General features: G+C 44.6%; 1 protein-coding gene across 1 annotated transcript in view; it reads right to left on the bottom strand.

Annotated features, from left to right (window-relative positions):
• Window positions 1–15649, bottom strand: part of MTMR7 (myotubularin related protein 7) — an 84815-nt gene that overhangs the window by 52042 nt on the left and 17124 nt on the right. Inside the window, exons 2-3 of the mRNA XM_079779094.1 lie at window positions 4743–4865; window positions 3316–3478 (exon numbers count right to left, since the gene is read on the bottom strand). Coding sequence (XP_079635220.1) covers window positions 3316–3478; window positions 4743–4865 — 286 coding nt within the window. The remainder of the gene's footprint in view (window positions 1–3315; window positions 3479–4742; window positions 4866–15649) is intronic.

The raw sequence follows: 15649 nt of genomic DNA, 5'->3' as shown, positions 1-15649 counted from the left end.
CGGAGGCCAGCCCAGGAGAAGTCTACCGGGGAAAATGAAAAAGTGCCATTAGCGCAGTGACAAATGTCACGGAAGAGTTCCCATCCACAGTATTCTCGTCCCCGCCCCTCCAGCTCCTGCAAAATACCTCGCAGACTGTTTAGTAAGTGGCAGGGAAGTAAGTTAAAAACAAGAGGAGGGCCAGAGAAATCTCTAGTCTGGACAGAATCTGAACTGAGGAAACACTTATCTGTCCCCTGGAGGAAGGTCAAATCCCTGATGGGTCGCCCGTCTTAGAACAGCCGTGTTCAATACTCCGCTGGCTTTTCACATCCCAGAGCCTGGGCCGCCACAGCCCACATGGGACGTCGTTAGCTGTCGGGGCGGCAGGTTTCACAGGAGGTGCCCGGAAGGCCTCACCCCAGGGCCCCATCGCTAGGGGACATCACCAGGGGACACAGGAGCTCCTCCCACGAGAAGCAAACACTCCCCGCGCCTCGGACTGGGGAGGTAAACGGAATGTGCGCCTCTCATTAAAACTTTCTTCCAGAAAAAGGTACCGTATTTTCCGGCGTATAAGACGACTTTTTAACCCAGGAAAATCTTGTATACGCCCAGTCGTCTTATACGCCGGAAAATACGGGGTAAGTGTAAATTATTCTAGTATTTATTGACCTACTTAAATCATGTAATTGCTCAACAAAGACAGACTTGAAGGTGTTTCTATCTATTCAGAGAGGAAAATGGTAATTTCTGAAAATATACCACATTGAATTTGGAGTGAACAGCACTTTGCCTATGTTTCTAGAAAAGCCAAATCAGTGTCTCGGGACTAAGCAGACAGCATACGCTCGACCCAAGTCCAGAGATGCGTGTTTCACGGACGTGGCTCTGTGTTGGCCCTGCCGCTCCTCATTAGCACAGCCTGTGTCACCGCGATGGCTTCAGGACCCGCTGCCCTCAGCAACTCCAGCACGCTCAGACCATCCCACTTCCTGCCTCCCAGAGAAGATGCCCGCCATCAGCGGAAACCCTTTCGACGTGGAACCACCAAGCCCACAGGTCCTGCCTGGGCACCAACCTCTGCTGCTTCCCTCCCAGAAAGAGGGACCGGCTGTGCATTCCACCCAGGAAGAGAGCTGTGGGTAAAACAAGGCACTTGGGGAAGAAAAAAATAACCGCGCTTGTCTCCCAGGAATCAGGATAAAGGTTATGAAAACAGAGTATTTAGGGAAAAAATATGGGGACAATTTCCTCTTATTATAGACTACCTAGGAGGAGAAGTAATTGAATATGAAAATAAAAAGTACTTTACAAATCAAAAGGAAACGTGTAACAACCAATGTAAGAACCGGATGATATAATCACACCACTGATTGTTTCCCTTACACATTTTTTTTTTTAAATCTTTTAAGATAACGGTTTTAATTCAATTAATTACTATGGTTTCCTTTTTTGATCTGTGGCTGTCTAATAACTAACTCTCAAAAGTTCATTTTTAAGGAAAAGTGTGCATTTTTAAAACCAGGGAACGCTGTGATTTTCCCCCAGTGGGGATCCTCACATTGTGGGTCCCGGCACTCGCCATCCTTGGGGCCGGAGCCCGCACCGCCCTGGGATCTTCCAGCTGCGTAGCCCTTTCCCAGGTCTCCAGGCTATTCCTAAACCCCATTAATCCGGTCGGAGCTCATTTGTTATCCAGCACACCCATTAATCAGTGACACAGAAACTGCTGGCCCACAACTGTCCTCGCATTCTCGGCTGCATGCAACCTCATGTCCATCTTCCCAGACCTCTGTTCCAATTATAGTGCCGCCTCCCAAAAGTTCAACCGCTTTCCTGGCTAACTCTGCAGTTCTTCTCAACATAGCAAGATGAAAATGCTCCAACCAGCTGCCTTCAAAGAGGAGCACACAGAATCATCAGGTTCTGACAGCCCCTGGCACCGTTTTCATGACCTAACTTTAGCTCTTAGCTGTCTACCAATGATGTGGTCAGGGCCCAAGAAACTGAGGACCCGACCCACTGCCTTGAGGGGCATCATCAAACCTCTGGTCCTGAATTGCAAAGCATTCAGCAAAGTAACTACAAGCCCATATCCTATTTCCTTACTAATGACTTCTGGGTAGCACTACCACGAATATGACTTTTACAACAAGGACCTCTTTTCACCGTATTCTCCTAAGAAACTTAGGCATGTATTTCATTTTATTGATTTCAGAGAGGAAGGAAGAGGGAGAGAGAGAGAGAGAGAAACATCAATGATGAGAGAGATTCATGGATTGGCTGTCTCCTGCATGCCCCACACTGTGGACCAAGCCCACAACCTAGGTTATGTGCCCTGACTGGGAATTGAACCGTGACCTCCTGGTTCATAGGTTGATGCTCAACCACTGAGCCATGCCAGCCAGGCAACATGTATTTCTTTTAAGCAATAAGAACCCACAACTCACAGAGACCACACAGGGAGACAAGACACACTTCTGTAGAAGTGGGTAATAGGCTACAAATCGGAAGACCCAAATGAGGGATATATCACAACTAGAGGCCCAGTGCACGAATTCGTGCACATGTGGGGTTCAGCCGGCCTGCCCCGATCGGGGCCGATTGAGGTCAGGTGGGCTGCAGGGAAGGGACGTGGGAGGTTGGCCGGCCAGCCCCGCCCCCAATTGGGCTGGTTGGCCGGCTGTAGTGAGTGTCATAGCGACCAGTTGTTCTGGTCATTCCATGGCTTGGCTTTTATATATATAGCTACTTCTCAAATCAACCAAACTGTCTTCCAAGGGCATTTAAAGAGCTTCTGTTTAGGAGATTCAACAGATCCACACTTTGAATATTCAATGATGCTCACACGGTCTAGTTATACCAACCTTGGGACACGTACGTTACTATCAAAAAGGAACAGAAACCAAGCCTTAAAAGCCCCAAGATGGGGAGGCTGCATTGGAATTGTTTGACAGCAATGTTTTCCATAGGAAACAATTTGTCAGTTTGGGCTTAGACCTCAATCCAGGTCACTTGATTCTCACAGTATCAGAAGGGCATCATTTTAAGATGATTTTACCCTGAAGGGGAAACCAACACGCTTATAACCCCCAGAGATAAAGTGAATGCTCAGAAGAATGACAGAGGTTCCCCTAGGAGGCAACTCAGGGAGAGCTCCTCAGAGATAAGGAAAGCTATGATTCCGACTTCTTGGCCTCTCCGGAGGCCTGGGGTATCATCGGAGTCCTAAAACACTACAAATGCTCAAGCGCTACATACACTGCTGGCTGTGATTTGTGAATTTCTGAAGGGTGAGTGGTCCACATGCAATGCCGAGCTCCTCTGGCCTACCTGGCCTTGTGAGGCGTATCAGAGAGATGTACACGTCGTGGCAGTCTCGCTCCTGGGGTATGATGAGCTGTAAGAGCTGGAAGTTCTTGCAACGAATAAGCAGATGGCATCCGGTGGCCGTTGTTGCCTGTTTTTCGATGGTGGCAATCTGGCTGTGAAGAATCTGCAACCGAAAGTGAATGTGGGTAAGCTAAGCACCAACAAACTGATACACAGGACGAGGAGTGACCCAGATCCCAGAGCCACACAGACAGACCGGCAACACTCCCCACCCTTCAGCTAGCTCAACACCTGCACTCAGATAACAAGGACTGAGATGTTTTGGGAAAGAACCAACTGTCTAAATGTCCCGTTTTGTTTTTTTCTACGTCGAGCTTTCGGATACCCAGGCTCATGATTTGAAGCCAATGATTCAGCACGCTCTTTTGCACAAGCCCGGGCAAGGGAACATTTTGGTAGTCAAACGTTGATTGCGGTTAATAGCTCAAATGAAAGAAGGTCATGAGAAGTTAGTAAAATAAATCTTGCAATCAACAAAAGTCAGAGATGACTCCGCTGGGAGGGGCCACCGTGCTCCCGAATTCCGCGTGGAATGCTCAAGTTCACTAGCAACTTGCACTTGTTTTCTAAGTTGCTGGGGGTCAGGCTGGCTGCAGAGGAGATTTATTTTAAGGGAAATCATGCTGAAGGGCATGTCTGTTGTCTCAGGAGTGTCTCTGCTCAGTCCTCCATGGCAAGCATTTCATTCTTTCAATTCCTCTCCAGTAAGTAGTGCCTGCCACCTTCAGCTGCAAACAGAACAATGTCTGTGGAATAGAGAAAAGGCCAATCTACAATTCAGTGGTTCTGGCCCTGGTCATGATGTCATGGTGAGTGGGCTATATAAAATAAGGAATATCGAGTCTCATGATTGCGTAGCAGAAATACCTGATGATAGGATACTTCCCTAGCTTTCCTTTCTCCCTTCCTTCCTTCCCTCTTCCTTCCTTCTTTCCTTCCTTCCTTCCTTCCTTCCTTCCTTCCTTCCTTCCTTCCTTCCTCCCTCCCTCCCTCCCTCCCTCCCTCCCTCCCTCCCTTCCTCCCTCCCTCCCTCCCTTTTAATTATCAGAAAAGTGGAGACAACAGGATAAAATGACTGTATCTGGGATTGACATTACGGAATCTCTACTCAAAAGCTGTGACATGAACAACTTATATCTCTGGCTCTTTCTAGGTCTATCTTTGATGATAGTCAAACAATTAGTGTTTAAAATGAACATGTAGATGAAGAAGATTGGACTCTGTACAGGAAAAGGTGAAGGTCACATTCCCCAAACAGTCCCCTGAATATCCACATACCAAGAGTCCACCCACCTCACCCTGGGGACAAACAAAAGAATGGAGGCTGAAGCTCTCTACTTCAAACAAGGTAAACAAGGAATGCATACCCACGTTTCCTTTCTTGTGTCAGGTGCATTTTCCACGAATATGACATGAGTAGCCGTCAAATACAGAGTTCCTAGGGCTGCTTTTTTGGAAGATATTCGATCTAGCAAGCGGACATTTTCGACCTAGGGAAAGCAGTTTGACACAGGCATGGTTAAAGCACCGGAGCTAGTCAGGAAAGTGAAAATCAAGTAGGTAAGCTTGTACTTAATCCAAAATGCAATTTGAGAATTTTCCCAATAAGAAAAAAACAAAATTTTCCCCTTAAATTAATTAGATCTCAGAATATGAATCTGTATATCAAAAGATAAAATTTCCCCAATTACTTAAATATAACCTTTAACGTACCACAAAATATTTGTAAAACCTCTTCTTTAAGATTACCCTTTCTATATCTGAAATAGGTCAGTGTTTTCATTTCACTGTAATTATATAATTCTAATTTAAGGCAGGTAGTGTGTGTATCAAAGTTCAGCATTCACACAATAACTATGTATGGATTATTTTCTATTAAAAAGAAAACATACTTTCCTATGTGTTTCATGGTTGTAGAAATTGTCTCAAGGCAGTTAGTTCCACATAAATGAGCAGGAAATAGAAATACACATCTGGGAGCAAAAAATATCAGAGAAGTGTTCTGTATATTTCCAAGGAAAACCTCTCCAATTAAGATGCTCACATTCACTTATAGTAAAATCTCTCTAACAAATGGAATTCTCACCACTGAGCTAATTTGAACTGTTAGGAGAGATTTCTTGGAAATAATTTTTTATCAAGCATATATTTCTTACATGCAAAGCAATTTCAAGGATGTGTGCACCAGGATCATTCCAATACGAAATGTGATGGAAATGACAAGACAATCTCTCCAGGGCAAGTGAAAAACTGAAGATGGACGATGGCTCTTCCCTCATCCCTCAAGTCAGGATGGTTACCTACCATCCATGAGGCAGCTTAGGGACTAGTGGATCGTATTTGCCCCCTTCTTTAGCCCAATGGAGCAGCTGTGGTCCTGAGGTGACTGGAGAGCCCAAGGCTTCTCAACTGCTCCAAGGAAGAACGAGGTGGGTATGCAACCTAATGAACACTGCAAGGACAACTCCAAGGGCAAACAGCACTCAAGACACCCATCGTCCAGTCTCCTCTGAGCTCTTAGAACCAAACCAGTCTTCCAGGTCCCATCCCATTTCTTCCCAATTTCCAGGGATCTAATGAGGTAAAGAAAGCATTAGGTACTTAAAATATTTTCTTTAGTCAGACCATTTACGCCAGGGTGGTTGCATATTTCTTGAGACTTGGTGAATGGTTGTTTCTTAAAGATGTTCATTTAAGAACCTATCAGCTTCTGGTTTTTAAAAAGTACTTCTGTTGTTACTGATATGCTTCACATTCTTTCAATGGGTCTCCATCCCTCTGTCTCTTTCATCAATGGTCTTCATATCATTGGTTTACTTTCCTCCTAGGTGACCCTCATTCCTTACATATTCATCAGAACAGTTTATACAGTAAGGATAGTAACCTATGACCTAACTTTATGTTTTATAACTGATTCTTTACCAAGCTCTTTTATTGATTCTAATGCTTTTTTTTAATAAAGTCACTTGGATCTTCAATAAAGTCACTTGAGTAGAGAGGAATATTTTCTATAATAACTTGTCTTTTCCTTTCCAGCATTTATACCTCCTTCCCCCCTTGTTTAATGACATAAACTAGAACCTTCAAAATAACAATGACAGTGGTGACAGCAGCCACTCTTGTGTTGTTTTCTTCTTTTAATAACAGCTTTATTGAGATATAATTCACATTTCATACAATTTATACTATTCAATGGTTTTAAGTATATTCACAGCATTGTACATATCATCATTGTGCAAACATTATCACAATCAATTTTAAATCATCTTCATCACTCCCCCCCCCCCCCAAGAAAAAAATAACCCTGTACCCATTAGCATTCCTTCCAAACCACCTCAGCACTAGGCAACCATCAATCTACTTTCTGTCTCTATGCATTTGCTTATTCTGGACATTTCATATAAACGGAATATGTTATACTTTGTGACATAGTATCATATTCATTTTGTTTTATTGCCAAGTAACAATCCATTCCATGGATACTAGAGGCCCGGTGCCCAGATTCGTGCACTGGTGCGGGGATCGGCCTGCTGTGGGAGCACTGCTCATTCTGGTCAGCCGAGCGGTGCTCCCACTGTGGGAGCGCACTGACCACCAGGGGGCAGCTCCTGCGTTGAATGTCTTCCCCCTAATGGTCAGTGCGCACCATAGCAACTGGTTGACTGTTCCTTCTGGTCGATCCACCGTTCGGTCACTGGGCTTTTATCTATATAGATACCACACGTTATTTATCCATTTGTCAGTTGATAGTCCTTTGGATTGTTTCTACTTTCTGGCTGTCATGAATATTGCTGCTATGCACGTTCTAATACAAGTGTTGATGAGGGCATATGTTTTCATTTCTCTTGGGTGTATATACCAGTCCCTAGGAATGGGATTGCTGGATCAGATGGTAACTCTTTGTTTAACCTCTATAGGAACTCTCAGACTGTTTTCCAAAGTGGCTGTATCATTTTATATTCCTACCTAGTATGAGGGTTCCAATTTTTCCATATATCTGCCAATGCTTGTTGTAATCTCTTTTTTATTACAGCCATTCTGCTAGGGGTGAGATGGTATCTCACTATAATTTTGATTGGCATTTCTCTGATGATTAATGATGTTGAGCATCTTTTCCTGTGCACTCCTGTTTTTAATGGGAACACTCCCAATATCTCACCATTGAATTTGATATTTTTTATCACATTGTGGAAGTGATCCATTCTTAGTTTATTGAGTTTTAATTTTGAAAATCAGGAATAAACAGTATGCCATTTTAATAGTACTTGGATGAATTATTTGCTTTCTAGCATTAGTCCTGTGTTATCAATAGTAACAGATTTCTTAGTTATTAAAGAAGTCAGATTGTTAGTGTATGACCAACTTGGAATTGGTGTATTGATGTTTTAATATTGCTTACATTTTATCTGTGCTAATTATTTTGTTTTGTTGGCAGTATTTTTGTTGTTGTTTGTTTTGTTTGGGGCTTTTTTTTTGCATCTATGCTTTTAAGAGAGACTGGCTATTTGTGCTACTTTTATTAGGTGAATTCATCATGGCTATGATTATATCAATTGATTAGAAAGATTTCAATATACAAATAATTTATTACTTGAAACACTCTTTTTATTCAGAAATAACTCTTTAATAATTATTTCAATGTCTTAAGTGGTTATAAATATTTCAATATTTCCATTCCTTACTAAATCTCATTTGATATCTATTTTACTTACAAATTATCTCCTAATAGCTGATTTTCAATTCTTACAATGCTTTAATTCTTATCTATGGATAAATATCTCTCTCTTTATCTCTTCTCTCACTCCTAATATTGTAAATTATGTTCTTCCTTTTCTGTGGCGAGATATGCAAAGGTTTTTCTTTTTTATTTATTTTAAAATATATATTTTTATTGATTTCAGAGAGGAAGGGAGAGAGAAATAGAAACATCAATGATGAGAGAGAATCATTGATCAGTTGCCTTCTGCATGCCCCACACTGGAGATTGAGCCCACAACCCAGGCATGTGCCCTGGCCAGGAATGGAATCGTGACTTCCTCGTTCATAGGTCCACATTCCACCACTGAGCCTCGCCAGCCAAGCACAAAGGTTTTTCTTCAAAGTAACAGATCTTGGACTTATTAATGTAATAATTTTTCTCTTTTGAATTTTAAAATACTGCTTGTGCTTGTTAATGAATGTTTTAACCCTTTGCACTCGCTTGCTTTTTTTTCGATTCCTTTACTCTAATGCTAACCGTGTCGAGTCACACTCGACATCCGAGTGCAAAAGGTTAACTTGCTTTCTGCGGGTATATATATGGTTTTTGTTTCTTTGTTCATTTCCAAAAGCTCAGATTTAATAGTCAGCTCATTAAATTTTATTCTTCTTGTTTAGTAACAAAATTTTAAGTCCAATAATTTTCCTCCAAAGTAAATTTTTGGCTGCATGTTATGAGTTTTGCTTGCAGTATTAGCATTCTTGCTTTCCAGATAGACTATAACTGGAGTTTTTATTTCCTCTTTGACCCAAGAGTTTTTAAGAAGAATATTTTTTAATTCCCACATGATTGGATTACTTTATTCAAACTTTTGTCATTAAACATTCTATTTTAAACTAACTCCAACAAAGATATTATGAAAGAGAGTTGTGGGAAGAGAGGAGCAAGGGGATATATTATTTTTGGAACATTTCTATGGGAAAAAACTAATTTGCATGCTAAAATGGGCCTAACTAAATTAAGCATCAGTCCAGGGTGATGTGCCAGTTAACAATATCTAAAAACAAAACAAAACTTTATTGAGATAATCCTACTGAACATAGGGTAATATTTTGAGACAAAAAGATCTAGTATGAATTATTCTCCCTATGGAAGTGAAGGAAGCCACACCACTTAGGTTATTTGTAGAAAACCTCAGTTGGTGGTAGAATAGAATACTTAATGTCTTCCTGTTACCTGTGGAGGCCGCTGCAGGAGAGTTACTTTTCAAAATTTGGCAAAAGTTCTTACCCATCCCACAGCTGTCCAGAGTATTTTGAAGTAGAAGAAGGAAAAAAGAGACAAAAACACAATTAGGGAAACACCAACAGCATGATTTCCCAGTACTGTGTCACAACAAAAGAAACAACTGGCATGTCATGACGTGTAAAGGTAATAAGAATGAAAATTCATGGTGGGTGGGAAGAGGTCAACCTAAGAACTTGTATGCATATATGCATAACCCATGGACACAGGGTGAAGGCTTGGAGCCGGTGAAGGCTTGAAGCCGCGGGTGAGGTGGGCTAGAAGAGGTCAATGAGGGGAAAAGGGGACATAGGTAATATTTTCAACAATAAAGGTTTTTTAAAAATAAGTAAAATAAAATTAAAACAGAAGTAAAATTCAGTTGTCTGAGAAATTCTGTGAAGGTCAGGACCCTGCTCAGTTCCACCACGTGGCTCTCACTTAAGGTAGCCAGAACATTCTTGACTGCAATTCTAGAGCCAGTCAACTGGAGATAAAATGAAATAAATCTTGAGAACTTTGGCACCATGTCGAAGACCCACTGGCTCAATTACTCTGCCTCGTTGTTCAGCGAACTTAATGTTATCTCATCGACACTTATAATGACCTCTATGAAAATAAAGCCTCTTGCATCCTTGGAGAGAGATGACAGCTTTTCCAGACAAAGTTACTGCAATTCCTTTACATTTTCCTAGGAACCCCATGCTGAAGACATCCTAGGTGTTCCTGCTCTGCAAATGGCAGCTCATCTGTGCAAAACATTACAACAGGTCACCAATTCTTGGGTATATATTTTCCACATTCTGACATTGCTGAAAATGCAATGCATCTTATGATTAATGTGGTAAGAAGCCAGGGTGTCATTTCCTTGGCAGTGCTTTTGTCTTTCTTTATGGAACATAAAATCTTGGGGCATCTTACAATCACCGATGTCCCAGATTTGCTGAAACGCAGTGAAGTTTGTAGTCATTGGCATACAAATGGCCCCTGAAACCACGAGACCAAAAGAAGTTACCTAGAGAGAGCATGTGGAGGGAGAAGAGAGGAGATCTGAAGAAATCCGATGTTTAAAGGATGGACAAAAGAGAAGGAATGAGAAGAGCAAACTAGGAAGGAATGGCCCGTTAGGAGAAAAATCGGGAGAGCATGATGCCAAGGGAGGGTGTGCAGAGGTAGAGGTCTCAAAGAGAAGGAGTGTTTTTGTTTGTTTATTTGTTTTGTGGTTTTTAAAATATATTTTTATGGATTTCAGAGAGGAAGGGAGAGGGAGAAAGAGACAGAAACATTAATGATGAGAGAGAATCATTGAGCAGCTGCCTCCTGCCCCACACTGGGGACTGAGCCCGCAACCCGGATGACTGGGAATCAAACCGTGACCTTCTGGTTCATAGGTCAATGCTCAACCACTGAGCCACGCCAGCAGGGTGAGAAGGAGCGTTTACTAGTATGTCAAACGCCGATGAGAGATCCAACAAGACAAGAAGTGTAATATGCCCATGGAATTCAGTAACAGGAAAGACGCTGGTCACCTTAGGAGTGGACCCGGGACCATTGGCATCAGAAGCCATAACACAGTGGCTGGAGGAGTGAGCTCCTGGGAGCTGAGAGAGTAGAGGCCCTCGTCCTAGTACGAGTGAGGGTGGGACAGGGCAAAAGCCAGAGGGGAGCAGACTGGCCACTCAGACTCCATCCCAAAGCACCCAACGGCCAAAGCACACAAGGAGCTTTCCAGAAGCAACTGGCATGTCAAGACGTTTTCAAGAAAGGAGCTTAGTAATGTTGCCAATGAGGGGGCATCTCAAGTGGAGAGACACACGGGGGCAAAAATAACTCCCGTCAGGAGGAATTCGTGGGAAGTGGGTTTTAAAGGATGGGAAAGAGAAGATGGGGACCACTGGGCAGGAGTTTATCCTACCGACGCCGAAGTCTCCCCAGTCCTAAGAAGCTTTCTCCCACAGCTTAAAAAACCGGTCTTTTAAAAAATGTGGAAACAGCCGAAACCGGTTTGGCTCAGTGGATAGAGCGTCGGTCTGCGGACTCAAGGGTCCCAGGTTCGATTCCGGTCAAGGGCATGTACCTTGGTTGTGGGCACATCCCCAGTGGGGGGTGTGCACGAGGCAGCTGATCGATGTTTCTCTCTCATCGATGTTTCTAGCTCTCTATCCCTCTCTCTTCCTCTCTGTAAAAAATCAATAAAATATATTTTAAAAAATGTGGAAACATATACTTATTTATGTAATGTTTTAAGATTCAGATATATAGAAGGAAGGAAAGAAAATCACCCTTAGTCCCATAATTCAAACCAAGCACTGTTAATCTTTTGGTGTGTTTTAGAAATTATTTCTACCTCATTTTAGGTGTTGTTGGATGAGGTGATAATTCCAGGGTTTTTGCTTTATGAGCCTCTCTTTTGCCCCAGATCCTCAGCGGACTGGGCTTTATACCCTAATGCCTTGAGGAGCTGGAGAGGGCTGTGCAGTTAAGCAAGGGGCGGGTTCTGATGCCGCATAGCTGTGTCATAACAGAGATGCACACGTGTGTGCTGAAACAGTCCCTGACCGGAACAAATTCATTAGAAACGGAAGATCCGTGCCTGCGGTGACTAAAGATGCAAACCTCCAGAGGAGGTGGCAGGAATTCTGGGGAGGGATTTGGACTTCCAAAGGGGATGGAATGGGGTGTTCAAATAACTTTACCAATATCTCCTGGAGAGGGCCAATCCTGGCTGTCATTTGGCTTATGTGAAAATTACCAAATTAATTTTTACATAAGCCAAATAATAATAAAAGCAATCACAAATAGCTGTAGAGTACTAGCCTCTACGCCATGCACTATGCTACCACCTTGCACATCTGACCTCAGTGAATCCCAGCAATCATCCCAGGAGTTGGGTCCTTACATAGCCTGGAACTAACAGCTGTCTAACCCCACAGCCCAAGTTCACCAAGGCCGTGGGCACTGGTGAATGCCTTTGAGGTCTTCAAAATCAACATGTTTAAGATGATCAGTGAACAATTATTTTAAGCAGGTTTATACATGAAATGAGTATATGCAAATAGAGTGCTTTCAAACAAAGTTATTCTGCAAAACCATATGCACAAACCACTATCAGAATGTGCTTTGAGATAAACCCCAAGACAGAAAGCCTGGGAATGGGGTACAGGAGCCCCAGTGCTGGCTAGGGAGACAGTCGGGATTCTCAGGGCTGAGACCAGGGAGGACCCCAAGCCTCCAATTCCATTCAACAAACGCCGATGAGCGGCACCGTGTCAGGTTCTGGGAGGAACAAAAGGGTGAACTGATCGAGTTGTCTCTCATCAAGAATCGCTCGGACTCAGTGGCAAACACTGTGCCCCAGTTTCACAGCCTTTTCATTCCCATCCCTGCTCGGTTGAGGTTAGATGGGGGTGGGGGGGGGGTGGGGAGGGAGAAAGATTCTGTTGGCTTTTCTAGGCCAAGGCTGAAAAGCTTTAGTGTGAACACCAGGCCCCACCCGGCCACGCCAGGCCTGAAACGGGACACCCGTTGTGGGACACAGGCCAGCTGCTCCTTGCTCGTCCCCTGGAATCAGGAGGCCCCCGTGAATCACGGAGCCTTGGAGCCTCTGAGCCATTCCCATTGCGCCACCGACTCACCGCAACCTTCACAGGATAGGCCTTGACTCGGGCCCCTGCAGGCCGGACCCTGGACTGCTGGACATCACGGGCTCCAGAATCATCTGGGACCATCCGGAAAAGTTACAGCTTCTCCTGCAGGACAGGAAGCCCAAGGTGCAGGGCAGGGTTTCCTTGTCCGCGGAAGGACGGATGGCACTGGCCACCGGCTTCCCAGGGGCCGAAGACGCCCAGCACCACATAAACGAGGCCGGAGTCACTGCCTTTAGCGGGGAGAGGGCCAGAGGTTGTTGAACAGGGAAAAATCAAAACGTCTCCAGCGGCCAAAACCTGAGACAAATTTATGCTCTAATCTAAGAAAAGCAGCTAAGATAAATAGTGTGTCCTACTAAATTTGGTATCCTGACATTTTCTGACTCCACCAACACGAAGAGTCAAGTACTTGTCTGTGAGTCAGGAGGCCCGGGCCTCCTGGTTCTGGTTCTGATTTGGAAACCAAACTGCTGGGCGCTGGCAGTTGAGTTACTGTCTGTGGGTTTTGACGTCCATAACGCCCTGACGGGTCCTTACCGGCTTTCTCCCCTCCAGCAGGCCCCAGTTCTACCTCAGTGGCACCACGTAGAGAAGCTAGAAGCACACAAAACAGCCACCGTGAAAAAGCAGCGATGACTCAATGCCAAACCCTCCGGAAGTCCAGCCACGCAGGAACGTGGTTGGCCAACAAAACTCTTGTGATTTTTCCCAGGACGGGAAGGACCAGCCTCCGCAAGAACAGATGCTGGCGAAGTCTCAGGACGTGGCTCTGAGGCCGCACTGATAGCCCGGGTTCAAGGGCCAAAGGGGAAAGATGAGCACGCCCGCCCCAGCACACCGCTAGCGAAGTATCTGGCTGCGGTGCTCGAAAGGAAGTATTCTGGTTGCCTTTCTTTAACGACGGACATCCGATTGCATCTTTTTAAAAGTCCTACTTCACCTTCATGCGCATACGATTCTTTAAGATAAAGAATTATGTAAAATGATGTATGTACACATCAGAATACCAACCTGATTTCTGAAACCATAACATTTTAAAATCCGTCTACCTAGCCACCCATCTTTTTCTTTCTTTTTTACAGTCTAGTGATGCTATTCATGCTCCATGGCGTACAGACTAGCCTGGCTTCTCAGCACCCACTCATCAGATTCCCACACCACTGGCCAGACAGTGGCTATGTGACAAGGAGGGCCTGTGTAGACACCGACCCTGAGACCGTGACAAGGATGTGAAGCTAAAAGGAAAGCAGAGGCTCCATTTCCTAAAATGTCCCGCTGTAAGCAGAACACAGCGTGAGCCACAAAATGCACACAACACAAACAATGTGCGAGAACCCGGCAGTTTAGAATTCACGATAATGAACGTGGGTCCGCTCCAGTGTGGGTGACGTCAGCACAGTGATAAGGAGAGGGTGGGGAGGGCGGCACAGCTGGGCTTGGGTACCCACGGCCTTGGACGCGGAGGCTGTTCTGGCTTTGAGCAGTGCCCACTCCCTCACCCCCACCAGCTACGGGCTGGGAACCACTCAGGCCAACCCGGGACTACTCTTCCAGAAATGCTGGTGGTGAAGAAGGAAGCAGCTGTGGCAGATTCCTATACACTAAGGTCTCCCTGGAGCAGAGGGGCGGAAAAGGGAAGAGCAGTCATTAGAACAATACTCACTACCTTTACATACACAACTACTGAGTGTCAGCTGTTGTCCTGAGTGATGTCCATATACTATTTCTACCCCGCGTTGGAAGGTAGACTTGGTTATCCCATTTTACAAACGATGGAATAGAAGGGCATGAGGAGTAAATCAACTGCCCAGTGTCTCCCAGACAGAAAAGTGGCAGAGCGAGATTCCAAACCAGGGGCTTCTAACTCTTGTATCTCCTTCCCTAGACTTCTCCCAAACTTGACCTCTAGCGTCCAGGCCTCATACTGTAGAGTTAGAAAAGGCGTCATGGCTCAAAAGCCTATCCTCCATTTCCCCTAAACTTTCAATTACAAAGGAATGTGGTGGACAAGGAAAAGCTCTGGCTAGAGCTAAAGCGTTGATAATTGGTTATACAGCAGCTCGGTGGGGCATCTGAACCCCCTGCCTGTTCACTCGTCTGATCTGGAGGGGCAGCCCCCCGGGGAACGGAGTTCGGCCTGGAGAGCCTGGTCCCAGGTCACTCCAGGACTAGGTGGCCTGTCTTGAAATGTGCACTGGTGAGTGTCGGGCCAGAGGGTGCAATGAATGACCTGCAGCGTGGGGAGAACCACTTCGTTAATGGAGTTTCACTTCTCACCAGCCGTGTATTGGTTATAGACACAGCCACCCTGTTAGAGATTTGGAATGGTTTTATTATGGTAGGTGCCCCCGTGTGGCTAAGATGTTTTCAGTTTGAATCCACAGCTCCTGGACAATGGATGAGTCCACCCAGGAGGAACTGCATATGTCAGAGAAAACACATCCATCTCAGGAGTGACCAATGAGCAGTCATCACTGGGAAATCCACAGCAAAGACTTCAGAGATTTAATTCTTGCTGCCACCGAACCATCACCTCCTGCCTGTGACTTCATTTCCCCTTAGAGCAGTAAAAACGACAGGGGATTCAACAATGATGGGTTACCCAGGGAGTGTAGCAAAACACCTTGACATACAAGGAACAGTG

Source organism: Cnephaeus nilssonii, assembly GCF_951640355.1.
Source record: "Cnephaeus nilssonii genome assembly, chromosome: 8".
Taxonomy (NCBI): domain Eukaryota; kingdom Metazoa; phylum Chordata; class Mammalia; order Chiroptera; family Vespertilionidae; genus Cnephaeus; species Cnephaeus nilssonii.
This window is presented reverse-complemented; position numbering and strand designations above follow the sequence as displayed.